At 51.9% G+C, this 27,569-nt stretch overlaps 1 protein-coding gene and 2 long non-coding RNA genes across 5 annotated transcripts in view; 2 read left to right on the top strand and 1 right to left on the bottom strand.

The window, feature by feature from the left end:
• Positions 1-4,843, top strand: part of LOC117195483 (uncharacterized) — a 44,558-nt gene extending 39,715 nt beyond the window's left edge. Inside the window, exons 4-5 of one of the 2 annotated variants that reach the window (XR_007478372.1) lie at positions 42-1,525; positions 3,378-4,843. This is a non-coding gene — a long non-coding RNA (uncharacterized LOC117195483). Of the gene's footprint in view, positions 1-41; positions 1,621-3,377 lie in introns of those variants that run through there. The other variant, XR_007478370.1, reaches the window with a different exon arrangement.
• A 2,941-nt stretch (positions 4,844-7,784) lies between these two features.
• GYPC (glycophorin C (Gerbich blood group)) overlaps positions 7,785-27,569 on the bottom strand; it is a 43,619-nt gene continuing 23,834 nt past the window's right edge. Inside the window, exons 2-3 of one of the 2 annotated variants that reach the window (XM_049712181.1) lie at positions 10,523-10,573; positions 7,785-8,488 (exon numbers count right to left, since the gene is read on the bottom strand). In XM_049712181.1, the coding sequence (XP_049568138.1) occupies positions 8,268-8,488; positions 10,523-10,573 (272 nt within the window). In that variant the 3' untranslated portion in view covers positions 7,785-8,267. The remainder of the gene's footprint in view (positions 8,489-10,522; positions 10,574-27,569) is intronic. The other variant, XM_033400124.2, reaches the window with a different exon arrangement.
• LOC117195484 (uncharacterized) lies at positions 15,862-21,431 on the top strand. Its single transcript, XR_004475201.2, has 3 exons — positions 15,862-16,479; positions 17,135-17,242; positions 19,611-21,431. It is a non-coding gene; the product is annotated as an uncharacterized LOC117195484 (long non-coding RNA).

Raw genomic sequence — 27,569 nt, forward strand, 5'->3', positions numbered from 1 at the left:
TCCCCCCTTTCCCCTTTGGTAACCATAAATTTGTTTTCTAGGTCTGTGGGTCTATTTCTTTTGGTAGCCTTCCACTGTGGCCCTTCACAACTTGAGCCGATTCAACACGCTTCCTGTGGTGGTGGGCGTCCTCCAGAGCCGTGGAGTCCTGATAGCCTCAAAATCTCTGGCATTGTACCCGCAGCGTAGTATAAACTCAGAGAACATTTGTGGAATGAATGAAGGTGTTTCCCTCCCTGGATGGTGGGGTCTGGGTGCTCACCATCATTTTGTCCTAACATCTCCACTTGTCACCCTTAGAAAACAGTATCTGATGAACAACGGCCGTGGACTAAACGGTCCTTCCCTAGATCACAGTGTATTTGCCTCTGAGGCATCGAAGGGGCCCACAGGGTGCATTCTCTTGACAGGGTGAATGCAGAACTCTTCCCTAAGTCCTTTTGAGAGAAAAAGAAGAATTCCAGCTAGTTGAAAAATAAGAGTTGGCTGAAGGGTTTGGCTCGAAGTTAGAGACGGGAAGGTCTGTATATCTTAAGCATCCTTGGAGATCTAGCATGTTGGCAAGAGAGACCTCTCCATCACAGGACGACCTCAGAAATAGAAGCTGGCAAATTTCATCCAAGTTCATTGCCAGGGCTTTGGATTTATGAATTCACCCATGAACTAAGACTTCCCACCGTGTCTGCCTCTATTTGTGATAGCAAAGCAGCGAAAGCAATCACCCCCTCAGCCATCTCCCTCATACACTAACAAAGAGGGGCAGAAAAGTCTTCTACTTTAAACTCCCTCATGTGTCTCAAGAAGCAGAAGATGCTTTCTGGGAATCCCCTGGTGGTCTGGTGGTTGGGACTCCATCATGCTTTCACTGTTGTGCCCGGGTTTGATCCCTGGTTGGGGAACTAAGATCCCACCAGCCACACAGCACGGCTTGGGGGGGAAAGAAAAAGAAGCGGAAGTTGCTTTCTGATTTGCTGCTGAGAAGGCAGCAGTCCAGCGGTTATTTAGCTCGTTGCTAGGGGGTCATGCATGTGCACACTTATTCACAGGTGTTTACGGAGCACCCTCAGTCCCAGGCACGGGGTTAGGCAGTGCTTACCATGTTGAGAGACAGTTCTCCATGGGTCTCTCTCATCCCTCACATCGTGTCAGTGAGGCACAGGCTGTCCTTTGTTCTGGACCATCTTTGCAAGGATGTTTGTGGAACAAGTGGTCTTGGAGGATGGAGACAGTGCTTCCCTCCAGAGCGGAGGGTGGGCATGCTTACTTCCCATTATAATGGACTCAACTTCTCCTAGCCAGCACTTGCTTCCAGAACTTAACCCACTCATGTGGACATGCAGCCATCTGGGACCATTCACATTGCCATGTGGGATTTGGGGACAAAGAGAACTGATGAAAAGATGCTGGTATTCATGTCCCGGTTGTGCCATGAGTGAGGAAGCCCTCGGTCTCTGAACAAGGACTCCTGTGCCTTCTGTCCACACCCCTGGAAGTGTTACAGAATGACCTGTTAACTCGAAAGCAGGTAAAATCTCAGCGCCTTCACCGTTCCCGACAAGCTTATTGCCATATTGAATTTTATATTCAAAACACTGTAAAATTAAAATATTTTTATCTTCACTTTGTTCTTTCGAACTGAAACAGAGAAGTTAAGTAACTCTTCCTGGGTCGCAGAGCTAGTTTGTGTCACAGGGGAGATTTTTGTTCAACTCTCTCTGATTCCAGAACCACTCTCTCTCCGTAACATGTGGAGCTGTTACACTGAAAGCATTAAAGTGCCTGTAGGTTCATTGTGGCCCTGGGCCAGTTAAAATCCTCTTGGTCCCTTAAAGCATCCCTGTTGCCATGATGATAAAAAATACTCAGCGAGGAGCGGCAAACAGTTGAGCAGCCTCTCCTCCAAAGGAACGTAAACAAGATAAAATCATCATGAGTTCCTTCCATGGCAGAAAAAGTTCTCTAATATTTACATAACGATTGGCTCGAAGCCCTGACCTACTGCCCTTTCTTCTGGTGAGAGGACGAGATCCATTTCCCACCCAGCAGCATGGGTTGAGTCATGTGAAATTCAGACTAAACAACAGCGTCGCCGGAGTGAAGGGGGTGCTCAGGGTGACGGACATCTCGGACCCTGGGCCGCATCCAGACCTTGATCTGCCCTTAGAACCCTTGTACATTTCCACGGTGCATTGCCACATCCTTATGATGGAGCCTGACCTGTTCCTTCAGTGGCTCCTTGTTGCCCATGGGACAAAGGCCACGGTCCATCTCTGGTCTACAGTGCAACTCACTCAAGCCTTGCTTTCCCTCTGAAGCCTTTCCTAAGTCCATGCCATCCCCCAAGTGGAACTGGCCCCTCCCCACTTGGTGTCCACATTATCTATATCATTTCTCTTACAGCATCAGTAACACTTTTCCATGTACACTTATGTGCTTATCTCCTCCACAAAGCCACGCACCCTTAGAGCCAGGGCCTGTTATATTCAGCTGTGTCACCCTCACACTTAGATAGGTACCTGTCTGTGGGTTGCAGCTATACACTCTGACACATACAGACATATATGATCCATCTGTTTCTGGGTCTGAAATGTCATCATGAAATATGCTTATTTTTGAATTGAATACTTTTTAAAAGCACAGATCACCCAATAAGGGCATGTATGAATGACATGATGTCATCTAGTTGGTCATTTTCCTCTTGATAAGAGTGACCTGGGTGGCAAACTTCGGGGATGCTTGAGGTGTGGGTGAGGTATGATGGACCTGAAAACACTTACTGTCTCTGTCTTGCTAATCGTCCTGCCCAGGGCCAGCTCCCATGGCTCTGAGCTGCCTCCGTCCTTGGCCAGTCCTCAGTGGGAATGGGGATGCTGGCACGGGAGCCCAGGCCGTGGCTGGCCGGGCCTGCTGGACGGCAGAGAGCGGGCCTGGGTGCCCTGGCCCCGTGGCCTCCCTGAGTCCTGCTGCCACCTGCTCTGCTCCCAGGAAGAACTCCCGCTGATTCACCTCAGCCTGTGGAGGGCAGGAGGCTCCCTTCCCCAGTCTACTGGCCAGACAGGCCTGCGTTCAGATGCTCCCTTGGCCTTTAGAAGCTGTGTGACCTCCAGCAAGTCCTTCCATCTTTCTGAACCTCAGCTTCTACAGGTCTAAAGGGAGGATGAGGCAGTCCTCCTGGGAGGTTATGGTGAGGATGACGGAGGACCATGTGCAAAGAAGCTGGGGTTCACATAAGAGTGTCCCCTCTTCTTCCAGCCCTCCCCCCTTCTATCCCCCCTCTCTTCCTTCCCCCTCCACTTCCCTCCTTCTCCCTGAACAGCCCTTGGAGACTCGAGGTGTGCATACTTGTTCTTATTTGTCCTGATTACCATCTGTTGCAGGCCCGCTGCATGGAAGCTCCAGTGCCTTGTTGGGGGATGGATCAGAGATAAAGTAAGCATTCTCCCTGCCCAGTGGGAACATTATTTATTTGCACATCCGTGTGTACTGGTTGCTGCGTGCACGTGTCCGTGTCCATGCACTCACTAAGTTGCTCTGCTCCTTGGTATGGCAGCCTCACCTATGCAGTCAGCCTGTGACCTCTCCCTCCTGGGTGGCGTCTGCACTGAGCCTCCTTGGCCAACCCGGCCTTGCAGCTTCCATGTCACTGAAACAGGAGGGAAGGGGGCAGGGCACAACCTCTAAAAGAATGACATAGCCCTTGAGGACACGACCTAAACTGGTTAGAACCAATTAGGTCCAAGATGGCAGAAGATTTGACTTCCAGTGGACCTTGAGACTCATTTTACGCTCATTGTAATACATCAGCATCTAAATGACACACCCACAGGAGCCATGACAGTTCTGATGCCGACCATAAAGGGCCAAAAAGTGGGTGGTGGCCCAGTTCCTGAAAATCTCCACCCCTTCTCCAAAATAGTTGGAATGCCCCTCCCACTTATTAGCCTATGAAATTACCCAGCCCATAAAAACTAACCCGCCCCCCCATATTTTGGGGCCTCTCGCCTTCTGAGACAGACTTCACTCTGTCTGTGGAGTGTGTTTCTTCCAAGGCTGTTCTCGCCTTTTGAGATGAATCACATTCTGTATGCGGAATGTATATCTCTCTAAATAAATCTACTTCTTACTTATCATTTTGTCTCTCACTGAATTCTTTCTGTGATGAGACATAAAGAACCTGAGCTTCATTAAGTCCTGAGACCAGGTGTGTGATTTCAATTAAAAGACAGTGGGTGTAAGTCCCAATCTGAGCTGTGCAGTTTCATCACCACTGCATCTTATTCTGGCTGGGCCTGGGACCCAGTGGGCTGGGGAGCAGGCTGTGCTTCCATAAAGTTTTCCAGGACACTGGGTAGGCCAGGGGGATGAGGCTGAGGGGAGGGGAGGGAAGAAGTGAGGTGCCAGGGAGCCCAGCTTCTGTGCGCCAGTTCTCAGACTGCAGTCAGTACAGTCAGACCTGGGGCTGTGGAGGGAGGGAGGGAGGGAGGGGTGACCAGTATTCCTCTTCCCACACAGGTACCAACCCTCAGGGAGGCCCAGGGGCTCATCCTCTCCCTGGAGCCTTTTTAAAGGAAGGCACTTCTGAAACAGCAGGACCCTGTGGGGCTCCTGGGCATGGAAGCCTTTCTGTGTCCCCCATTTCTTTTTGGTAGGGAATAGATTCCAGCCTCCATGACCTTCCCTGAGTTCCAAACGGGAGTTTCAAACAGCTGCTAATCAGGGAAGGGAGGGGATGCAGAGACAAGGGAGGAGCAGGTAAGAAACAACAGTGCAGCCCTGGGGCAGGGTCCTGGTTCTGCCTCATGGGATACACACAACAATATCTTTGAGCTGTTCTGCAGAACTAAAACCCCCAACAAATGGAAGATGCTAACAACTTGATGAAGCATTCTTCATTCCAGAGAGAAGGTCACAGTTTGATATCCTTGAGAACCACAGAAGCTCATCAGGAGACCACCTGAGGCCAGATTAAAGGAGCGCAGGCCCTGCACACACCCTGATCCTGATCAGCAACCCTGGCCTTGAACCATTGCTGGAAAACTCCTCACCAAATCCTGCCACCACCCCCAGGTTGGGGCACACAATTTTTGAGGGCAGGAGCCCTCTGTGTCCCCCTCTGCCTGGCAAAGCAATACAGCTATTCTTTTCTACCTCACCCAGAACTCTGTCTCCGAGATTTGATAGGGCACCGGTGTACAGAGACCGGGTTTCCAGCACCACTTCTGTGTGTGGGCTCTGGGTGTTCCCTCTGTGCCCACTGGACAGTGATCTGTGTTCAAACTCCTTGCAGACGAGGCCACGTGCCCACGTATTCTCAAAAACCTAAAGTGACGTCACAACAGAAAGGAATGTTAGAAGTCATTTAGTGTTTCCTAAATGTGGGGGACTCTCGGCCCACAGCTTGCAACAGGTATTCTGGGAAGAAATGGAGTCTTCGCCAAATACATTTCGGTAGCGCTGTCTGACTCTCCCTGCCCTGCCATACACACACTGGGATACCGGAGATGCTGAGGAGACTTGGCATTAGTTTAACTTCCCTTAATAGGCCGTTTTCCAAACTTATTTGCACAGGGAACACCTTTTTGGTTTGGGCTGTTTATCGCCACTTTGCCAAACTGGTGTTCTATAGCATTTTGGGACATGGATACAGCCAAACCTTTTATTTTATAGATGAGAAAGCGGAGGGCCAGTGAGCTTGGTCCTCTCACCCCCACTCCGGGGAAAGGCCTCAGCTTCTGAACACGTCTCTTCCATCTCTGCTTCTTTCCTTCCCTCTGCTTCTCTCCCTGTGACTTCCAGCTCCCTTAGTTGGCAGCCATCCCTGCCTGAGCTTGGATCCCATTAGTTCTCTAAGGAGAGTCATAGGAGACCTTTTTGCTGACTCCTTGTATAGATGGCTCCGCCTCAAGAAACCTGAGCCCTGAGAAGTTCCTGGCCACCTGGGCTGCAGTCTTTAATCTTGGAACTGCTGGTCTCCAGGTGAGGGATCGCTGAGCTGCTGGGAGTCTTAGAAAGACTCTCATGCAAGAGGATGGTCAGTAAGTTCACTTTAACTCACGGTTGCTCCTGAGGAAGTGTTTAAATATGACTCACTGACAACATTTCATTGACTGATAACATACCCACTATACATCCAACACCAGTTATTGACATCCGAAGACAATTAATGCGGAGCACACGACACATTTGTTCCTGCCATCAACCCTGGGAGTTGGCCAGGGAGGTCAAGCGAGTTGCCCAAGATTCCAGGACCAGGACAGGGGGAGCCAGGGCCCAAGCCCAGGGAGCAGGGCCCTGCAGTCTGCACTCCAGCCTCTGGGAGCCATTATCACTAATGTTATCATGGGAAGGATGGGGTGATGCTGTGATTCATAAGAAATATATATTTGCTCATTCAGATGACCAAAATATATTTCTCATATGTATTTATTTGGTCTTTGTAGACTGTTCCTGGCTCATAGCTTCCAAAACCCTTGGAATTTCCTAAGTGCTGAGAGTGATAAATGTGTCTTTTGTTATTTGAATGAGGTGATTTTTGGAAGCCCCTAAGGTTGGGGGCTGGTTGTCAGGGGAACCAACCACCTGACTAGAGGTTTGTAACTTTCAGTCTCGCCCCCTTGACTTCCAGGCGGGAGTAGGGCTGGAGGTTGATGGTCAATCATCATTGACCAGTGATTTAGTTAATTATGATTATGTAATGAAGCCTCCATAAAAACCCAAAAGGACAGCTTTTTGGCCCTTTTTCAGAGAGCTTCTTGTTGGGGGAGCCAGAATGCTTCTGTGCCACTGTGCTGGGGCCCTGTTCAGGACCTCACCCTACACTATCGCTTTACCTGGTTGTAGATTCCTAACCTTTAATAACCTTACATATATATATATTTTTTTAATTGAAGTATAGTTGATTTAAAATGTTGTGTTAATTTCTGTTGTACAGCAAAGTGACTCAGTTACACACATATATTCTTTTCCTCAGTTACACACACATGCTTTTCTGTATGCTTTTATGTGATGGTTTATTGCAGGATACTGAATACAGTTCCCTGTGCTATACAGTAGGACCTTGTTGTTTACGCACTGTATACATAATAGTTTGCAGTTTGGGGTTCAATAACTTTTGATAATAAATCGGTAACCTGTGAGTAAACTGTTTTTTTCTGAGTTCTGCAAGCCCTTCTAGCAAATCAATCGAACCTCTGGAGGGGGTCGTTGGAACCTCCAGTTTGTAGCTGGTGGGTCTGTCACTGACATCTGTGGTGAGGGTGATCCTGTAGGACTGAGCCCTCTACCTGTGGAATCTGATTCTGTCTCCAGGGAGACAGTGTCAGCATTGAGTTGAACTGCTTGTTGCTGCAGGGAAGCCTCCTCTGCACGTTAGAATTGGGCTTGGGGACCCTTTTCCGATGGGGTTCACTCGTATTTTTAGCAGGTCCATTCTTTCTAATACCAGGCATTCAGGAACAAATGCTTCAGCTAGTGCCTTGGGGGCTGGGGCAACCTATTTCTAGAGGGACACTGCACTCGTGCATCTGTTTCCTGAAGCTGTGCCCAAGTGGGGAAGACGCATGCTGGTCACTGGGCCCTCCCTCTCTCCCTCCCTGGTGGGGGCCAGGAGCCATCTGTACAGACTGTGTTCTCTGACAACCGCCCCGTGGAGCCTGAAGTGGCCGTCCCAGTATCAGCGGGCGGAGTCGATCAGAGAACACAAAACTGCATGGATAACAGGTAAGCCCTGGGCAGCCTTTATCTTTCCCTAAACAATCACAGTCACGTCATTTGACTCTGAATGCTCCATTACGTTTCAGATTTATTTCCAATCATTGAGAGCTGCATCCATGGGAGACAAAGGTGCCTTTGAGCTCCGGCACCTGCTGTTCCCCTCAGATGTCAAGGGCTGACGTTTGATGTCTTTATCCGCAGTCGGCGTGATGATGACTCACTCCTTGCTCCCCACTCCTAGGCCCACAGCCCCATTCACACCCAGCGAGGACTTCCATGCCCCACACGCAGGTGGCAACGTGCGCGGCCCAGGGGGAGCCGACCTCCTCCCTCTCTTCCCTCTGGCAGAGCCTGCCTGGGTCCCTGGGAGAGGCCTCTGCAGCTGGGTTCCTCCTTCGCTCCCTCCCCCACTGGGCGGCACCCAGTGTCCCAGGCGAGGTGCGTGTCTTGGGGTGCGGGGGGCGCTCGCGGGCTGCCTGGTGCTGCAGGTGGGGGTTGGGCTTTCTCTCCTGGACGGGGAGGCGTTGGCGGGAGGTGAGTCCTGGTAAAGTCCTTCAGATGAAGTACTCCTTTCTGCTGCTGTCACCGTTGTCCTGGAGGGACGGGTCGTCCTGCAGGGCCGCGTCGGCGCTCTCGGCAAACTCCGTGCCCTTGGCCTCGTTGGTGTGGTACGTGCCCTTGTGCCGGTACATGTAGTGCAGCATGAGAAAGAGGAGGCAGACCAGCACGAAGGCCACGGCCGCGATCACGCCTGCAGGAGCGGAAGCACAGGGCTCTGTGTCGGGGGGAGAGGCCGGGCTGGGATGGGGGAGGACGCAGGCGGGACCCACAGGGTTGTGCTGGGACAGACACGCTGCCGGCCAGACACCAAGCCCAGACAGGCTGGCTCCTTCCTGCCTCTCTCTTGCCCTGCCCAGGGCACTTGCCCCTCCCCTGTGCCCATCTAAGCTACCCCTGACCTCCCCTCTCCCTCCGGGCAGCATCCTCAGACTGAGGCTGGAATCTTATCCCAGAACTGACCCTGCTCCGAGGCGCTCCTGTCCGCTGAGGGAGGCAGACCTAAGTGAACCATCCACGGAACGCAGCTCGCGGGTTTGCCTAAAACTGATAGGTTCACGGGACTTGGAACTTTCAGGGATTTTTTTTTTTTTTAGAGATAAGTTTAATTCAAAGAATTAGGTATTTTATATATAGCTATTAAAAAGGTGGAAAAATTATTTTATAAAGACACAATCATTTTTTAAAACCTGGCAAATTCAGAGAAACACAAATGGACGTTAACATGTCCTTAATCCTTCGGCTCAGAAATCACCGCAGTTAACAATCTGATATCTTTCCCTCCCAAGAAGCATTCATGTTTAATCGAAGGTCTCCTTCAATCTTCAAATGAATGGCCCTCTCTAAACCTTTGTAACACTTTAGCATTTAGAACTTGCAATCATTTTCAAACTCTTCTTACTGGAGTCCCTCTGGCCGATTTACGGTTCTCCAAACACTTTTTATTTGACCAATTTTCCATGTCTTTGCACATGTTCTCTCTGCTGAAAATATTTTCCCCTCCCCTTGCCTTCCTGGTAAACTTGGATGCTGCCTTCAGAATCCAGCCTCTCCCACCTCCTCTAAGAAGACGGCTTTGCCTTACTCTCCTGGCCCTGCAGAGCAAATCACTCCATCCCTTAGCATTTCTGCTGTACTTTGTAAATCTGATAACTGAGTTTTAGAAGCAGGACAATCCCAGCTGAGGGGTTTCCTGGGCATGGGATTGAAGTGCGAAAACCGGGAAAGTGCCAGGAGCGGGCGGGGGCGAGGGCTGCCCCTGGAGAAGTGTGGTGTGTGTGCCCCTTAGCCCACAGCTCCCCTGTGCTCCGGGAGGTGGGGTCTGCAGGAGGGGCTGGGAGGTGTGGCTAGACGGCTGGTCAGAAGGAAGAGGTCACTCAGGCTTTGGAGTGATGGGGTGAGAGGGCAGGACCAAAGAGTTTGGGTAGGACTAACGGGTGGCGCTCTCACGTGGGGAGGTTCAAGTGCAGGTGTTTGCTTTGAAACCCCAGAACAAACCCTCTGCCTTGACTTAGAAGGTGGGTTTACTGGGGGAGGGGCCTTTGGAGAATATGTAGAGGTTACAACCGTTCCCAAGTCCCAGCTTTGGGACAATTTCCTCAGCTCCCCGCGGCCTTTAGGGGACACTTCTGTCTGCATGATGTTAATGGCATTGTCTAAGAAAAAGAAGGTCCGGCTGTTCAGTGAGTAGGAGAACATCAGGGTGATTGCCTGCTTTTATTTATTTATGTCGAAACGTGAAGTTCCCTGAGCTAGGAATGAGCTAGGGAGAAGTGTGAAGCTCTGAAGGACACGGCAAGCTATAGCTCACAGACTTAGTCTGTCCTGAAACACAGTTTGGGTCACAGCTGTGACCAGTGGGGGCCAGTATGGGCTTCAGAGCAAGGCTAGGGCAGGGTTAGGATGGAGAGACAGGGGCGTGAGACCTACGACAAGAAGCAGTGTGGCTTGATGGAGCCGGGAGAGAAGTCAGGGAACCCTGGTCAGCCCCCAACCCCACCCCTCCCTCACCAGAGTGGCTCTCCCTCCAGCCCCGCTTCCCTGTGCATCTAGGGCCCTGACAGGCCCTGATGCAGATGCCTTGGCACCTCACCCACCAGGATGCTGTGTTGGACATTTTCTTACAGAGCCAGAGTCCCCCGGTCCACCTTCAAACCACCTTTGAGGGAAGGAAAGCAGGGCCATGGCAGGTCCTGCCCTTAGTGTTTCCTCTGACCCTCGTGGCTGTTTGAGGGGCCCCCGGACAGCGTACCTGCAATGACGGCGATGTCCATCTCCCTCGAGGCCATCCCGGGGTCGGGCTCTGTGGACAGAACAGAAGAGCCTGAGGTGAGAGAGGACGGCTGCCCATGCCCTGCAGTGTCTCCGCCGAGCTTGCACCCTCTGCTCACAGGTGCACTGGCCCAGGGTGCATGGGAAACTGCGTGGCACGCAGACAGGCCTCTGGCCGGGGCTGCACAGGGCCAGGCCCAGGCTCTCCATGTCCGCTGACCGTTGCTGGAGAGCATCGTGTCACTCCCAGGGCTATCAGACACCATTATGGCATCTCCAGGACTGAGCCAGCCATATGTGAGGGACCTCTGCTGCAACCCTGACCCAGACCCCTGCCCGCACCTGCAGGTGCTCACCAGACACCTGTGGGGGTGTGAGGGCAGGCACGACTGTGTTTAGTGCAGTGTCACCTGCCTCTTCAGGCCTCAGCTTTTCTCATGATGATGGTAAAAACAGACCACCTGTGGGGTGTCTACACATGTCAGGTGTTGGTTTAGTTGCCATCCATCTAGTATACCAGGTACATGGTATTATTAACCCATTTCACAGGTGGGACACTGAGGCTCAGAGACTGATGTGCCCACCGTCACACAGCTGGTCTGGTGGGCGAGCTTGAGGCCGGGACTTAAGGCTGTGCTCTCTGGGGGACACTTTCTCTCTTCTCACTTGAAGACGCCCTTCCCAGGAGGGCTCCTATCCAGGGATCTCTCCCTAAGACCCTCCACAGGCCTCTGCATCCTTCTTCTGAGGGTAGGGCTACTCTGTGGTGCTATCCAAGTTACTAAGTGCGTTTTTCAGAAGCTCAGTGGTCTAGCCAGAAGGCTACGATGTCCAGGAGAGCAGGAACCTCTCCTCTGGGATATGTGTGAGAGGAAGGATTTATTAGAGCACGGAAATATCAGTGTTCACATGGAAATCCCATGTTCCCATCAAGGGCTCCACGTATTAAAACAGAGAAGGCTGCTTCATAATAGTCATTTCCGCTCAGATAATCACTTTAATTATAGCGTGATGAGGTCATTCTCCCCAGCGCAGCTGCCAGATGCCTCTTTCTGATAAGAAGCTGGCTGGTGGTGGAGGGAAGTGGGGGCTCCAGGCTTGAGACCCAGAGGAGGAGAGCCAGGCTGGGGGCTCTGAGGCCAGCACAGAGCCTAGAGGTGGCGGAGAGGAGAAAACAAGGCCTCAAGTCAGCAAAGAGACAGAGCAGGTATCAGGGCAGGGAGAGGGAAGTACAGACAGGAGAAGGTCAAATGGATGCTGGACTTTGCAATCCAGGGTGGTCAAGTGCAGCCTGGGACTTAGTATCTAGCACACAGTAGGTACTCTAAACATTTACGGAATGCATGATCGAGGGGATAAATGCACACAATAAATGAATGCATGCAGAGGCCAGAGTCCTAGAGCTTACTCCATCACTATGCACCTCCCATTTCAGCAAGAAAGAATAGCCCCTTCCTTAAGTTGGCATGGATGGTTGTAGAAGCTCAAATACCCAGGATTGCTGTTAGGAATTTACCAGGTGAAAGCAAGCCTTTCTTAAGTCAGTTTGTCCAAGGCAACCAGCATTAGAAAGGACTGCTATTTCTTCTTCTTTTTTTTTTTTTTTTGCGGTACGTGGGCCTCTCACTGTTGTGGCCTCTCCCGTTGTGGAGCACAAGCTCTGGACGTGCAGGCTGAGAGGCCATGGCTCACGGGCTTAGCTGCTCCGCGGCATGTGGGATCTTCCTGGACCGGGGCACGAATGCATGTCCCCTGCGTCGGCAGGCGGACTCTCAACCACTGCGCCACCAGGGAAGCCCTGCTATTTCTTTTTTTAAAAACAATTAGCAATTGCTTACCATGTGCCAGGTACTGTTCTTAGCACTTAATGTGTTTTAACGCAAATAGTCCCTATGACAATGCCATTCAGTAGCAGTTATTATTGTCCCCTTTTTACAGATTTGGAAGCTGAGTTCCAGAAAAGTGTAATTGATTTCCCTGGGTCAGAATCTCTCCTGTTTGAGCCGGAGCAGCCTAGAGATGACATGCCTAACCCTGCAGGGCCCTGCTCAGTGGTGAGCCTGGGTGAGCTGGGTGAGGACCAGAGGTATTTGGCTTGGATCACTTGGGGTGAATTTCTTGGCTTGGGCGTAGGGACCAGAGCTGAATTTGTTCAAGTTGCACCATGTGACCGGACTCCAGGGTAGTGACACTTCAGCCTGGCCAGACCTGCCACCTAGGTCAGAACTGGCACAGAGGAGGAAGCTTGGGCATGTCTGGGAAGGTGGGGATGGTATAAGACAGTGGTTGTCAAAGTGTGGTCTCTGGAACAGCAGCATTTCCTGGGAGCCTGTTAGAAATGCACATTCCTGGGCTCCACCCCAGACCTACTGTACCAGAAGCGCTGGGGCTGGGGCCCAGTAATCTGTGGTAACAGTCCTGCAGGTGATTCTGATGAATGCTCAGGGTTGAGAACTGCTGGCGTAAGAGAAGGCTTCCCAGAGAGGGTTTATCAGGATGGGCCCTTTAAGGATGAATAGGAGTTTGTGGCACAACAAGAGTATAAGCATTGAGCTTCCCTGGTGGCGCAGTGGTTGAGAGTCTGCCTGCCGATGCAGGGGACATGGGTTCGTGCCTCGGTCCGGGAAGATCCCACATGCTGCGGAGCGGCTGGGCCCATGAGCCATGGTCTCTGAGCCTGCGCATCCGGAGCCTGTGCTCCGCAGCGGGAGAGGCCACAACAGTGAGAGGCCCGCGTACCGCAAAAAAAAAAAAAAAAAAAAGAGTATAAGCATTTCAGGCAGAGAGCTTAGCCCCTACAACAGCCCCTCACCTTTGTCTAGTTCTCAGTTTTCTCCCCAAATGACTGCTTGCCATCCATGGTGCCTAGGGTCCTGAAACTTGGGCTTTGATCTCTTGCTTCTGGAGATGCTGCAGTGAGAGTCCTCACTGGCTACACCACCTCATGCTGTTTCAGCCAGCATCAGTGATATGGGATATTTGCAGAAGGCTAGTTGGAGTGAGCTCGAATCCCTCCCAGGAAGTTGATGGGTTACTGTGCGATTGGATTACGAGCCTGGAGTGAGAGTCCACCCCTTGCTGAGTTTCAAGGGTAAGTAGGAGCTTGGGATTAGAATCACTCCGAGTTCAGGAACTGGGATTGGGGGCCGATGAGCAGCTTGAGGCGGGTGGATTTTATGGCAAAGAAAGGTGTTATTTATGGCCAAGTGTGCATCTGAGATCAGAACAGACAGCGGTCTACTCCTGAGATTGGACAAGCATGAATGGCCTCCACCCTTTTTGTAGAGACCCAAAGTGCCCTGTGCGTTTCCGTCCTAGCTCTCCTCAAGATTGCAACGCCCCCGCCAGAGAGAAAGCTCTTCGAGTCCCAGGACCGCATCTGTCTTACTCACAGTCCTGCGTGGCTGGCACGGAGTAACAGTTGTTGAGAGTTATTTGAAAGCCCAGTCCTGTCTGGGGAACAGAGGATGAAACTGCGCCCTGCACTGTCCACATCACTCTGATGACCCTTGGGTTCAAATCCTGGCTTGACTGACTTAATGGCAGCGTATTCGGTAAAATGCTTAATACAGACTGGCTTTAGTTTCTGTGTGTGTAAACAGGGATAACAAACCCACTTTGTGGTAAGTGTTAGAAATGATACACACACACGTGATAAATACTGTATATATGTTATATAGACAGTTACTATGTGGTACGTAGCTCAGAACAGGTGTTTTTGAGTTGTAGCCACCGCTTTGATTGTGAGTCATTATTACTCTGGCTTGCATGGAATTCAATGCCATTCACCTAAGGGACCAGTTCCCAGATGCCGTGGGTCCAGGCAGATGCTGGATGCTGGTCGTGAATTCCCAGCATCGTCCAGCTGACAGTCAGAAAGCACCGGATGCTCAGTGCCTCTCTTTCCCGTTTCACTGCAGGGACCAGGAGAGCTTCCAAGAAAAAAAAAGTGAGTCTGTGACCCCAGGGTGCTTACAGTTTCCCTGGGTGGCGTGACTGTGATGGGTGACTTATTTAGGGCAGTGTCTGTCACACAGGAAGCCCCAGGTCACTGGTGGGTGACAACCAGCTAGAGAGAGAAAGAGGCAATGAGAGAAAAAGGGAAGGAGAAATAAAGAAAGAAACCAAAACAGGAAAAGAGAGAGGAGACGGAGAAACTAGCATAGAAACCACGAGGTCCATCGTGGGCAGTCGGGATACTGTTTAGGGAGATCTGATTTCTTTTGTGCACACACACCACAAGCATGTGGATCTGAGTCACAGTGTAAAGGGGGTTTCTTACTGAGGGCGGCATTTACCACGATTTTTGGAGACTGTGATTTAGACCACAACACGACAAGAGGGAATACACGAAACCCTTTGTGTCCTATAGTGTCGGGTTCAAGGGTAGCCCGTCTAAGAGATCAAGCAAGGAGCAGGCAGATGGAGAACAAAGCACGGCCTCATACCGGTGAAAGCTGATCTAGGTGATGGCGGCCGAATGGTCAAACAGCCTGATACCTCTGGGCTTCTGAACACCCCCGTGTGGCCACCCAGCTGCAGGCCTTGCCACAAGGCCAGGGCCAAGGGCAGGGACAACAGATGTTTCCCGTAGCTGTGGATCCAGAGAGGGAGAGGAAGGGAAGGGCTGTTCCTGCCCCCAACTCACATGCAGGGAATTCACCACCTCCCATAGAGGCATGGTGGGGAGTGAGGGCAGGGATCAGGGGGGGAGGCTGACGCTCTCCTAGAGGCCTTGGGAAATTTCAGGGGTGGGAAGAATGTTCCAGGACTAGGGAAGTTCTGACACAAGTCCTGGGGGCTCAGCCTCAGTGGGGGAAGCAGGGGGAGGACTTACTAGGCAGCAGGCTCTGGGTGAAGTAAGTTGCCACTTACATTCCTCACAGCAAGCGAGTCAGAGGGAAGTGTTTATCTCCAAAGAGCTTGAGCAAGTGGTCGACATCTCACAGCCCAAAGAGGCAGAGTCTGTGTTGTAACCTGGGATCCCCGGCTCTAAAATGTGTGCTCTCTCCAGAGTGCAAGATGCCATGGTTGGGAATGGCTTCTTTCCTGTGCCGTCTGCAACGTGGCAGCAGCCAGAGCCCTGCTGAGCAGGGTGGTCCGCTGCGTGTTTCCTGGTCAAAGGCAGCACCCCTGGGAGGTAGCAGGGTGCAGAGGTGCTGCCCCTCCATGCAGGCGACAATCTCCACTCCAGCTGGCAGCTTGGGCACCGCTAATAGGATGCAGCACTTTAGCAGCAGCTGGATCCTCGGGGCTCCAGCGGTGCTTCTCAGATGTCAACAGAGAGCAGTGCTCAGGCACTGGCTCCAGGGACACAAGTCAACCCTCCTGTTGCCACCAAAAGCCTTGCTTCTCTTGTGTTTTCTGATGAAGCTGTGCAGGGAACTTCTTTTTCCTGCAAGGGTTTGTCTTCAGCACCTCCTGACCCACCTCTAATGGTTTTTCCTATTGCCTCAGGGGTCCTGGAGGAAGCACCCCATTCCTGCTTCCCATCTCCCACCTGGTCCAGCCAAGAGGAAGAATTCAGGCACGGGGCAGAAGACTCTGGGAAGAGTAAGATTATTTAAGCCTTAGTAGCACGAAGGGAAACGCTTGTTGACCAAAAGGTTTGTCATCAAGTCCTTGAAGAATTCATGCCATGACAACGGTGTCAATGCCAGCAATTAGCAGACGTGGCAACCGCATCTCTTGCTTGATGTTTGCTCTGTGCTACTTACACTGAGAGCCTTCTTTTTCAGGGGGCTTCGTGGGTGATGGCTTTGCGTGAGGCTGACTTGGGTTCAGAGGAAGGACAGGAACGGTTGTGGCCCTAGATAGTTCTCCTTGGCTCACACTGGAGTTTCTCCTTCCTTTTCTAGATTCTGGCCTCAAAGGCCTGATGCAAGTGAAATAGAAATCAGCTGACGATTGACGTTTACTAACTGACTTTCCTTTGTGGTAAGAAAAAGGTCAAAGACATTTGCTTTTCTTTGATGGTCTGTTGTTATCTCACACTGAAAGGGTGTAGCATTCAAGCTACAACAGGGGAAGAATGGGTCTCAGAATATAAGAGCCCCAAGGAAAGAAACGGATAGCTCGGTATCCACTGTCCATCTCTCTTGCAAGACAGCCAAGGTTGGCTGGGCAGTTAGCATTTGCCCAGCCCCAGGCTTCACCGGATGCAGAGAGGATGAGGTCTGTCCCCAGAAGGTTTAGGACTTGGTTGAGGAGACATGACACATTTACATGAAAAGTTAGACTCTGTGTGTTTAAGTGTCAAAATGAGCAAGAAAGACGTGCCCGGGAAACAGAGTCACAGATGGAGAAACCAAACTTATGGTTACCAAGGGGGAACAGGGTGGGGATAAATGGGAGATTGGGATTGACATATACACACCACTACATGTAAAATAGATAACTAGTAAGGACCTACTGTGTAGCACAGGGAACTCTACTCAATACTCTGTAATGGTGTATATGGGAAAAGAATCTAAAAGAGAGTGGATACATGTATATGCATAACAAATTCACTTTGCCGTACACATGAAACTAACATAACACTGTAACTCAACTACACTCCAATAAAAATTAACTAAAAATAAACTTTCTTTAGCACCTGCTACATCCCAGCAACGTGGTGGATAGTTAAGGCAAGGCCCCTGCCTTCAAGGAGCAGACCGTATAGCAGAGACAAGGACGTCTGTGGGTAACTTTGGAAAGGGTAGGTTTCTGGGTTCTCCCGAAGGCTTCCTGGAGGGGGTGGTCCCCAAGGCTGGCCTGCTGAGATGCTGAGTGGGTGATGCCAGCAGCAGTGGTAAGAGAAGGACGTGGAGGGAAAGCTCACGGTGGGTCATCGGGTGTCGGGGTCTGGGCTCCCGGCAGCTGCAGGTTGTATGCTGGGGAGGGGCGTTACCTGCCTGCAGCTTCCAGCAGGTCACCCTTCCTATCTGTGCAGAGAGCCTGTGTCGCCTTCCCCGGGCTTGCAGACCAAATTCTCCACACAAAGTACCCGGCCAGGCGAGGCCAATGTGAATTTGACCTGCCTTTTATCAGAATGTGCCTGCCATTCTCAAGGTCAAAACTATTGCCCTCATGGTCCCTGTGTGTCACCTCATAAACAGTCTCCCCGGGCCCAGGGCTGCCAAAGTGCTGTGCAATGCTATTACACTGCTCTGAAACCCCATCCAATGATCCAGCCACGCTTTCCTCCTCCTGGCTGTGATGCTGCCTTCCCTGTTGCCCTGGTGCCTGATGCTGCTATATAAAAACAGGCACAGATGTCTGGCGGGTACCGGAGCCTTGCAGGCTGCAACCTGCCAGCCACATCAAAACACTGGTGGGTGAAGTACTGGGGCCTGCGAGGGGGCAAGGAGAGGTAGACTCCCTGCTCCGGAGATCAGAGCCATTCCCGGCATCAGTAAACTGGGGAAGATGCAGCCTGGGGGCAGAGGCAGGAGAGGGTGTCTTCCTGCCTCCGGATCCTTTGCTCAGGGAGTTTTCGTACTCAGGCATTGTCGTTTGGGGGATGTGCTCAGGGGAGGGGAACTGAAAGCTGAGGATGCTGTAACTCACAACCCAGAGTGTCCAGGCTTTCCTCCACCTATATGTCCCTGCTATTACCCCTGAGCTTTTTGTTGTTTTTAAATAGAGCCTTATTCCAATACAATGACCAGTCTGCCTCAGTTGAGCTACAGAGTCTAAGTAAAAGGAAATGCTGCTTTGTCTGTGTTCCTGGGGCCAGAGTATAAAAAATGGAGCCCCTGTCTCCCCAGCCCAGGATGGTGACAGCAGTGGGAGTCAGCAAGAAGCCCTAAAGGGGTGGGGGGAGGGCGCATCTGGGGAGACAAGGGTCTGCTGAGCAACATGAAGTCGCCACTGTCCACATACGGACGCCCCTCTGAGAGAGGGAACCTTGTCAGCTTGGGCTGTGTGGGGTTTGGGGCTTGTTCAGGAGGCAGCAAATATCCCCACGGCACAGAGTGAGGAAAGGGAACCACCGCTCCCTCCCCACACCCTGTGCCCACCGCCTCCTGAGGACCTGAGGGTTTCTAAGAGAATGGAATTCAAAAGAGACAGGAAGAAGGGGAGGAGAAGATCCAGTCCGGCTGCTGTGCCTGGTTCTGGGGAGGATGCTGGTGCTCGGTATCCGTCCGCTTCTCAGGCTGGGGTAGCGGGGGTGCTGGAGAGGTGTCTGGTTCAGGAGGCGTCAACAGAAGCTCAGACTTGAGACAATGCCAAGACCACGGAAAGGAGCTCAGCAGGTTTGCTCTTCCCGGGAGGAGGAGAAAGCCTGCCCTGGAAACAGCTGGTGTGGCTTCAGCTCACTGGGAGAGGAGACCCAACTATTTAACTTCTGATTTGCACCTGTCCCTTTATCAAGCCCACTGATCTTCACATTGAAAGGAGAACAAGTTTAAGAGGAAACGGAAGCTGAGGAGGAGAGGAGGCGGGTGTTACCCGAGAGTGAGATAGCGTCCCTGCTCTGCCCAAGGTCGGGGTCCAGGCTCTGGAGGCCCTGACACCCCACCGGGAGAGGGACCGCCTGGAGCCCTCCTATCCGTGTGTGCACGGGACTGCGCTCAGCCTCTGGGGTTTGTGTGATGTCCGGGTCAGTGTGTGGAGCTGGTGTCAAGGCCTTTTATGCCGTGGCCGTTCCCGGCTGATGGCCCTCTCCTTCATCTTACTCTGTCCAGCTAGGTCGAGCGGCACCTCGGAGGTGGGATTTGTCATCACGGGCAGTTCTGCAGCTCTGTCCCCGATCCCCACCCAGATCCAGCCCATATTCTAAGCCTCAGGCTCCCCAGGCTTGGCTGGGCTCAGAGGTCCCCAGACACAGTCCATTCCCAAGGCCCCATGTTTCTCCATCCTCCTGAGAGGGGCTCTGCCTACTCAGAACTCACTCCTCGACTCCCCTCTGGACTCTTACATGTGCTTCAGCAGCTCACACAGCTCTGACCTCTGATCCCTAGAGGAAAAGAATGCCTGATCCCCAGGGCGGACACACATGGAAAGCCTGGCACGGAACGAGGGTTCAGTATGGCGGGTCCTCCAGAGAAACAACATCCTTCACGTCTCTGTTTCTCTTTCAGGGCTAAAGGGAGACTGGGAGCCTGGCAGCATTTGGGAGGAATTTGCTAAATTATGGATAAAGAAGGAACAGATAAATTACTCACCATCCACTGCGTATAAGACGCAAGGCCCTAAGGAGGGAAGGAATTAAACACCCTTAGGAGTCTTACTTGTCTTCTCAAATGGCACGTTACCCATGCTTCCCATCTCGAGGTAGGATGACACCTATGGCATAGGGCAGACTTTCACAGGCAAGTTACCCCACGTCTTGGAGCCTCCTTTCCTGTCTCTGTTACACAGAGATAGTAAACCCCCAGCCTAACAGGACTGACAGCTGAGGCCCTGGTCCTCAAACTTGATTGTGCATCAATAGTGCCTGGGGCATGGGATCTGTTCCATCCCAGCTTCCTGGGTCACTGCCCCCGCCGCCCAGATTCTGAGTCAGCAGGTCTGGGTTGAACGCGAGATTCTGCATTTCTCACATGTTCCCAGGCAATGCTGCTGGTGCAGGAGCCTCCCTCTGAGAACCGCTGAGCTCATGACCGTAAGTGCTGCTTATAGAGCACGAGGTTCCATTCAAACACTGTTACACACCTCCCTTTGCAAGGGTGTGATATTAGGCTTCAGTAACTAGAACTGGGGGGGGGGGGCCTGGTACCCCCTCAGCAATGCAAACAAGCAGCCACCGTCACAGCTGATCTGGTCACGGCTTGAGCTCAGCACCGTTTCTTTCAGGACCAGATGATGTAGCTGGAGACCTGGCACAGTAACACACTCTGAGAATTTGTCACCTCTGCTGGCTCCCCTGCCTGGCTGGGCGAGGGGACAGGGACACTGTGGCAGGGTCTGGTAGCTGCCCGCACCCTCTGACCAATGACCTGTCAGGAGACTGCAGCCTTGCTCTCTGGAAATTCTGAAAGGGCCCTCAGCTGCCCACGTGTGCACTTAATGCACTGAGACCCAGGGAAGGAAAAAGAGCCACTGCTGATTCAGCAAAGTACACCTGGGCTCCCATGATGCGGCAGGAAAGAGCTTCTCCAAAGGAAGGTGTCTGGGGCACCAAAATGGCAAAGGAAGGAAGTGGATTCTTGGAGATATGGGGCTGGCCAAAAAGTTTGTTCGGGGTTTCCCATAAGATGGTATGAAAAAAACCCAAATGAACTTTTTGGCCAGCCCAATATGTTGAGGCACCAGAAAAGGCACTGTGTATCTCAGTCAGCATCGCTTGGCTTCCCAGATCTCAGCTCCACTAGAACCGGCTAAAGCTCAGAAGACTCTGGACATGCTTTCTCCATCCCCAGCTCCATCCGGATGTGGGAAGACCGAGAGTACACAGAAAGCTCCCCTGCCTACTGGTGAGCTGAGCATGGCGGCCAGGCACAGAGTGGACGGGAGCAGCACGAGGGGCCGTCCTGCAGGGCGACTGAATCCCCGCCCCACACCTAGACCACCTTGGGAAGTACCAACCCCAGTCTCCTCTTGTGTCCAATGTGGTGGCGCTCCTCTGTAGGGTCCTTGTGAGCTAGTACGTGGTGAGCACCTAGGACAGCGCCTGGGGTAGACTGGCCATTTGACTGTCACTTATTATCCTTGTCCACAGTGTTGACACAGCTTCGGTCAAAGTGGGATTCTCACAAATGGGCAACTTTCATTCTCTCATACGCTCTATGGCCAATGTATCACCCTGAGCATCAAACACTCCATTTCTAGTCATTGATCCAGAGAAATCATCTGAAACGGGAACAAAAATTCGTTCTTGGCCAAGTGTATTGCCATTGGGTTTAAACTGGAAAATAAAAGAGGACAGTCTAAATGCTCCACGTCGAGAAACTCGTTCTGTCAATTACGATACACACACAGGACAGAATGTTCTGCAGTTACTGAAGGCATGGGTGGGAATTCTGAGCGACAGGAGGAAATGCTTACAGTATGATTTAATGGAAAGGAACAGGACTCTAAATATAAACTATGTTAAATATACAAAAAAAAGGCTTAGTAAAAGGAATGAAAGGAAATATACTTTCCTGAGATGGTGGCTTTTGGGTGGTTATGGGTGGGGGCTAGGTTATGGGGGTATTGTTTTCTTCTGATATACAGTTTTCACACACATCCACACCCACATATACATTCATGCACACACATGGCCTCCCATGACCCGCAGCCCTGCCAGTGACCCCCCTGGGCTGACGCAGGGGCTCCTCTAAGGCACGGTCCCCAGCCTTCACTGGCGGGCCTGTGAGCATCTCTGGTTGGTGACAGTTATGTCCCAGCCAGGGCCAAGTATGTGGCTGGTGGGTAGGATCCAGGTATGATGGAGAAGACAGTTCTGTAAGGAGAAGCTGTGCCTCCCAGTGAGATTCGGAAGCCTAGGAAATGGGCCAGCAATGCTCTTTTCAGTCCTCATTTCAGGCTGGGGGACCAGCGTGGCGACCAAGAACTTGACCTCTCCAGCTTAGGGAACAGCAGAGGCCAGGGTTCTAAAGCCTCTCCCTGGGAGCACCCTGGACATCTGGCTGCTATGACACTTTATCTGAAGAGAATGTCACCTCCTCCACAGCCCTGTGAAAGCAGGACCAGCCCCCTGCTAGATCTGTGTTTGTGCCTTTGTTTGTTCTCCCATTCACACCCCAAGGCTCCGCGCTCCCCTGGCCTCCACTTCTCCAGGGACCATATTGCCTGGGGCTCTCTTCCCTCTGGAAACCCTCCTTTCTGGATATGGATAATGATGTAATTGCCACCATTTGGGGGCTTGCTTTATAAGTGCATGTATTGGTGCGATTTCTTATAAGAACCTCCGAGGTAGATGCTATAATGCCCATCGCTTTACAGTGGAGGAAACTGGAACTTGCCCAAGGTCACACAATGGTGACAGGAGAGACTGGGATGGGGTCTGACCCAGAGAGAAGACGGCCGGCTATGAACCAGCAGGTGGGCCCCCCACCAGACACCACGTCTGCTGGTGCTTTGATCTTGGACTTCCCAGCCTCCAGAACTGTGAGAAATACACATCTGTTGTTTTAGCCCCCAGTCTGTGGTATTCATTATATCATCCAGAAAGGACTACTAAGGGCTGAAATAAGGGAGCCCGGCAGACATCGGAATGAGGAGTGTCCCAAGCAGACACCAGCCAGGCGATGTGTTCCTGGGTAACCCAGGGACCGTGTGGTTGCTGCAGGGTGAGTGAGGGGCAGAGTGTAGAAGGGGCAGTGACGGCACGACAGGCTGGACCCTACGGGCCTCTGCGAGGGATGGGAGGCCAGGGCGGGGGTCCAGAGGGAACTGTATGAACTGTGTGTGCTTGAGGCCCATCACTCTGGCTGCTGTGCTGAGTGAGGACAGACCCTGGGTGAGGATGGGAGAGGTTAGGACCATGGTCCAGGCAAGTGCTTGGACCAGAACCATGGTGGTACAGGTGATGAGGGACAGGGAGATTTTGGATATATCGGGACTGTGGGGCAACTTGGGCTTGCTGACGGATTAGATGTGGAGTGTGCAAATAAAGAAAAAAAAAATAGAAGAGTCAAAGTTTGGGCCTGAGCAGGAAGGATGGAGTTGTGGTTCACTAGAAGGGGGGCCCGGGGGCAAGTTCTGGTGGGGGGCGACATCAGTGCTGGCTGAGGGTGTGTTATGCTCAGGGAGCCTGTTAGATGAGAAGTGCACAAAGGTTAGTTTCGAAGACTAGTTAATAAATCTATTTTCTTTTTCTTTGCACAGAAGCTGGTAATCTAGGACCTACGTGTGAACAACTTTATATATGAATATTTTTAGTGCTTGGTTTACTTGGGTTGGTATGATATATTATAGTTAAGTTCCTTGAACACTGTGGATTCCCCTAATGTGTATGAATGACTGAGGCTTTGTAGATCAAGGGACTTTTCCTCCCTTGCTTGGGGAGAGTTCAGGGAGAGGTGAGGGCTGAGGGAGGGGCTGGGCGGAGGCAGTCTCTAGCATCTTGATGGTATTCACAGACCCCTGCGAGTGTGAATGAAGGAGAGGACCCAGAGCTGAGCCCTGGAGCTTGGACACGTGGAGCCCAGGACGAAGCAGGCAGTGAGCCAGGAGGAGCCCAGGGGGAGCGGTACCTGGGAAACAGGGCCACCCACCCCTGCAGAGGCTGGGCGGCCCCATCACAGCTTTCCTCCTGCTCTGTCTACAGCTGCCCGGTTCTCCCCGGGGCCTGTGTATGTACTAGACTCCACCTCGTCACACACTATATACATCACTGCTGAGACCTCGCCCCTCTCTCCTGCGTCATCAAATCGGCCCCCCCAGCAGATCCCCCCTGAGCACGCTGTTCTCCAAACTGAAGAAAAGACAAAACTCCCTTCTTCACACCCTGTCTCTCTCCCACTCCTGGCCCCTTTCTCTGCCCCCCTGTACAGCAAAGCTCCTCAAAAGGATTTCTATACCTTCTTTCCATGTTTCAGGTACTTATTTTTTCAGTGAAATAAGCTGCCTTGATAATGTTGGTGCTTGGAGGGGTGAGTGGGGGAAGCAATTGGACAGAGAATTCAGGTTTGGGATCACACCAACAGGTGGGACCAGTCAGTGTGAGGATGTGTGTGTGTGAGAGAGAGAGAGAGTGGGGTGTGCTCCCAGCCATGGTCAGCTGTTTGAATTCAGGTACACAAGAGGGGGAAGAGCTGTATTTATTGATCCAAGCCTGGGCCAGTAGGAGAAAAGGAGAAAAGGTTAAGAGAGTTCATTGGACATTCAACAGAAACCATCTGGGGATACAGCAGTAAACAAAATAGCTGAAAGTTCTTGTCTCTCTGGAGTTTACATTCAAGGAGAAGGATACAGACAAGAAAAAGGAGAAATAAACAAGCTATGCAGTATACTAGATAGTGCAAAGACAGAAAACAAAGCAGAAGAGAGGAGGGGGCTGTGAGTGGGAGTCGCAAATTTAAATACTGTGGCCAGGGAAGGTGGTATTTGACTTAGCCCTGAAGTGGGTAAGGGAGGGAATATCTGGAGAAGAGTGTCCCCCATGGCGGGAACAGCAGGTGCAAAGGCCCTGGGGTGGGAGCAGCCCCAGTGTATTTAAGGACCAGCCAGCAGGCCAGTGTGGCTGGAGTGAAGTGAGCCCGGGGTGAGCTGTAGAAGATGCAGTCAGAGACTTAAATGCGGCTGGATCATGGGCCTTGAGAGCACTGGACGAGCTTTAGCTCTTATTCTAAAATAGACGGGGGCCATGGAAGGATTCTGAGCAGAAGAGTGACATGAACTGACCGTCATGCTGTCAGGTGCTCTGGCCGCTGTGCAGGGGAAGGGGACAAGCTGGGGGCCACGGTACCATCCAGAGGAGAGAGGATGGTGGCTCGGACTTCAGTGGGAGAGATGAGAGGTGGTGGGTTTGGAATGTCTTTTCTAGGGACTCTGATGAGGGGCTGTGGAGTCTAAGATGCTCAGGGGAAGAAGTGAGGCGATGGAGGGCGGTGGACGGCAGGAAGCGGTCAGGTACTGGATTCGCGGTGCCCACGCGGCTGAGGAATTGCCAGAGTGGAGATGTGAAGTCAGCAGGGGCCCGAGCTAGAAGTGCCAGGAGCTGTCGGGGAGCAGGGTGGTTGAAGTGGAGACGCTGGAAGTCTCCGGGCATGTCTCGTTCTGCTTACGACTGCAGGAGCAAGAGCTGATGCCCAAAGCGGGGAATTGAGGTAAGTGGAGTGTGTAGGGGGGCGGGATGCTGGAGGTGGTATCTGAGAGAGATGGAAGATGATTGCCTGGTGGTGGAGAGCATGATACGCGCATCAGGGAGAAAGGAATAACAGTTGTCTCCAAGTGGCCCATCTCCACGCTGCGCCTGGTGGCAAAGAGCGGGAGGGAAATGGTCACCACCTAAGAGGGCCAGCAGTGTCCTGAGGAGCCAGGCGTCTGCTGCAGGAGAGGGAAGGTGTGCTCAGTGGGGAGGGGGTGGGAGGCTGGGTGGTGCAGCCTGTGGTCCCCGTGGGCTGAGATGGCAGGGAGATGGCAGGTCTGGGGATGGGGGTGACCGAAAGGCCTGGGGGTCCAGGCGTCCTTGGCATCTGTGTGCCCTTCTCCCTTCCCTGTAGCTTTTCTCTTCTACATCATTCAGTCCCCAGGACTGACCGTCTGGGGATTCAAGGGCTAATAGCACTGGCGTCAAGTCCATGGGGCCTGAGAATCTGGGTTGTCTGTCCCTTCCCATTGCCTCGGTGTTGGGGACCAGCTAGCCACATCAAGTCCACGTCCCACTGCCCAACATTTCAGAATCTCTGGACTCTTCCAGCCCTCATTTCAGGTAAAAATCCTCTAAATTTGTCTTTTATCGTTGTTTCTTGTGTGTAGTGAGCCAGGTGGCCAGAAGGAAGCTCCTGAGAGGTGGAGGTGCTGCACCATGCTATAGATGCTCCTGCTTTGTCATGGCATTCAGGTCACGTCACCTCCTCTGAGAAGCCGTCCCGGATTTCTGCATGGGGCTTGTGTGCTCCTTCCTCTATTCCTGCAGGGGCAGCAATCGTTTTCGTATATGTTTTAGGCTTTGCAGCCCACATATGGTCTCTGTTCCACATCCTTCTTTGTTTTATCAGTTCGTTTGTTTGTCTGTTTTTTTTTTACAACCCTTTAAAAATGTACAAACCCTTCTTAGCTAGTTGACTGTACTGAAATAGGCCACAGGCTGGGTTTAGCCCACAGGCTGTAGTTTGCCGAATAACTCGTTCAAATCATCATTAAAGTGCTTTGCTGTCGTCTGTCTTTGCACTCATTTTTGAGCTACTAGAGGGCGAGGCTTGTATCTGACCCCTCACCATCTGACACAATGCTAGGTGAATGAATAAGTGATGTTGCGTAAAATATCCTCTGACATTTCCCAACTGACTCTTCTATCATTATTTTTTCTACCTACCTGCCTCTCACATGTTAAATAAATAACCTCCTTAAGAGTCTCCAAGCCAGCTATTAAACAGTCACTCCACAGATGTACGCAAAGCTCCCAGTGATATAAATGGCTGTCATTTATTAAGTTCTTTGCTGGCAGCCGACTGTTGTAGAGGTGAAGCCAACATTGTGTGTGTGTGTGTGGGCATGCGTGCGAGCGTGCGTGCCTGTGCATGTGTGCATACGCACACGTGCTCACCCGTGTGATTCAAGTACAGACCACTGGGCCTCTGTGCATCCCACGGTCACGCTGACGTGCCCTCCATGGTCCCAGCTCTCCAGCTGGATCAAGTACGCTAATCCTTACCACTTCTCCAAGGACTTAATTCACTTAAAAAATCATATAATTGCATTTTCAGCATAATTAGGTACCTAATTACATGACTAAATGTCCTCAGTCAGGCTGCATGTGTAAAGAATGAGGATGTAGTTACCACGTTTTGTTATGAGGTTTCCAGGAGGCTCATCAGTTGGTAAATAGGAGGTAGAAAGTGTTTTTCTCTTCCCTTCATGGGGTTTGACAGGCAGGAAAATGAGCAGGACAGTGAGAGTGGTGGGAGGTGGCTGGGGACTTGTGCTGCCCTGGGATCTCGGTTAAAGCCTCAGGAGAGACTGTCAGATGAAGGCATGGAGTACTCGCAGTCTACAGACAGACACTAGCACTCCCCTCCCCTCCAGCATGTGCTAACGGGAGGCCACAGTGACCTAGAGACACAGGACCTTCAGTTCATGGGCCCAAAAGGTGAAGATGGAGCAAAGGATCCTCAGCGGAAGGAAAGCGTGTTCCTCCTCCACTCCCTGGAATTCTTCTCCTCCCCTCAAGCCAGGGTAGGGGCTGCACTAAGAGTTGCTGCGTTCTCCCCACTCTGGGTGGAAGGGTCCTGAGCCTCAGCATTCCTATGGGTGCAATGGGGCCATGAGTGAGCCTGCCGCTGGGGGCGGTTGTGAGGATGACATGAGATGATGTGTATGATGGTGTGGGATGAGTCTGTGCGCCATACACATGAGCTGATACTGAGTGATACCACTGTGATTTGTTTTTTCTGCTGAGATAGTGTTTGAAAAGCGTGCTAGGAAAG

The sequence above is a fragment of the Orcinus orca genome, chromosome 7, assembly GCF_937001465.1.
Source record: "Orcinus orca chromosome 7, mOrcOrc1.1, whole genome shotgun sequence".
NCBI classification, from domain to species: domain Eukaryota; kingdom Metazoa; phylum Chordata; class Mammalia; order Artiodactyla; family Delphinidae; genus Orcinus; species Orcinus orca.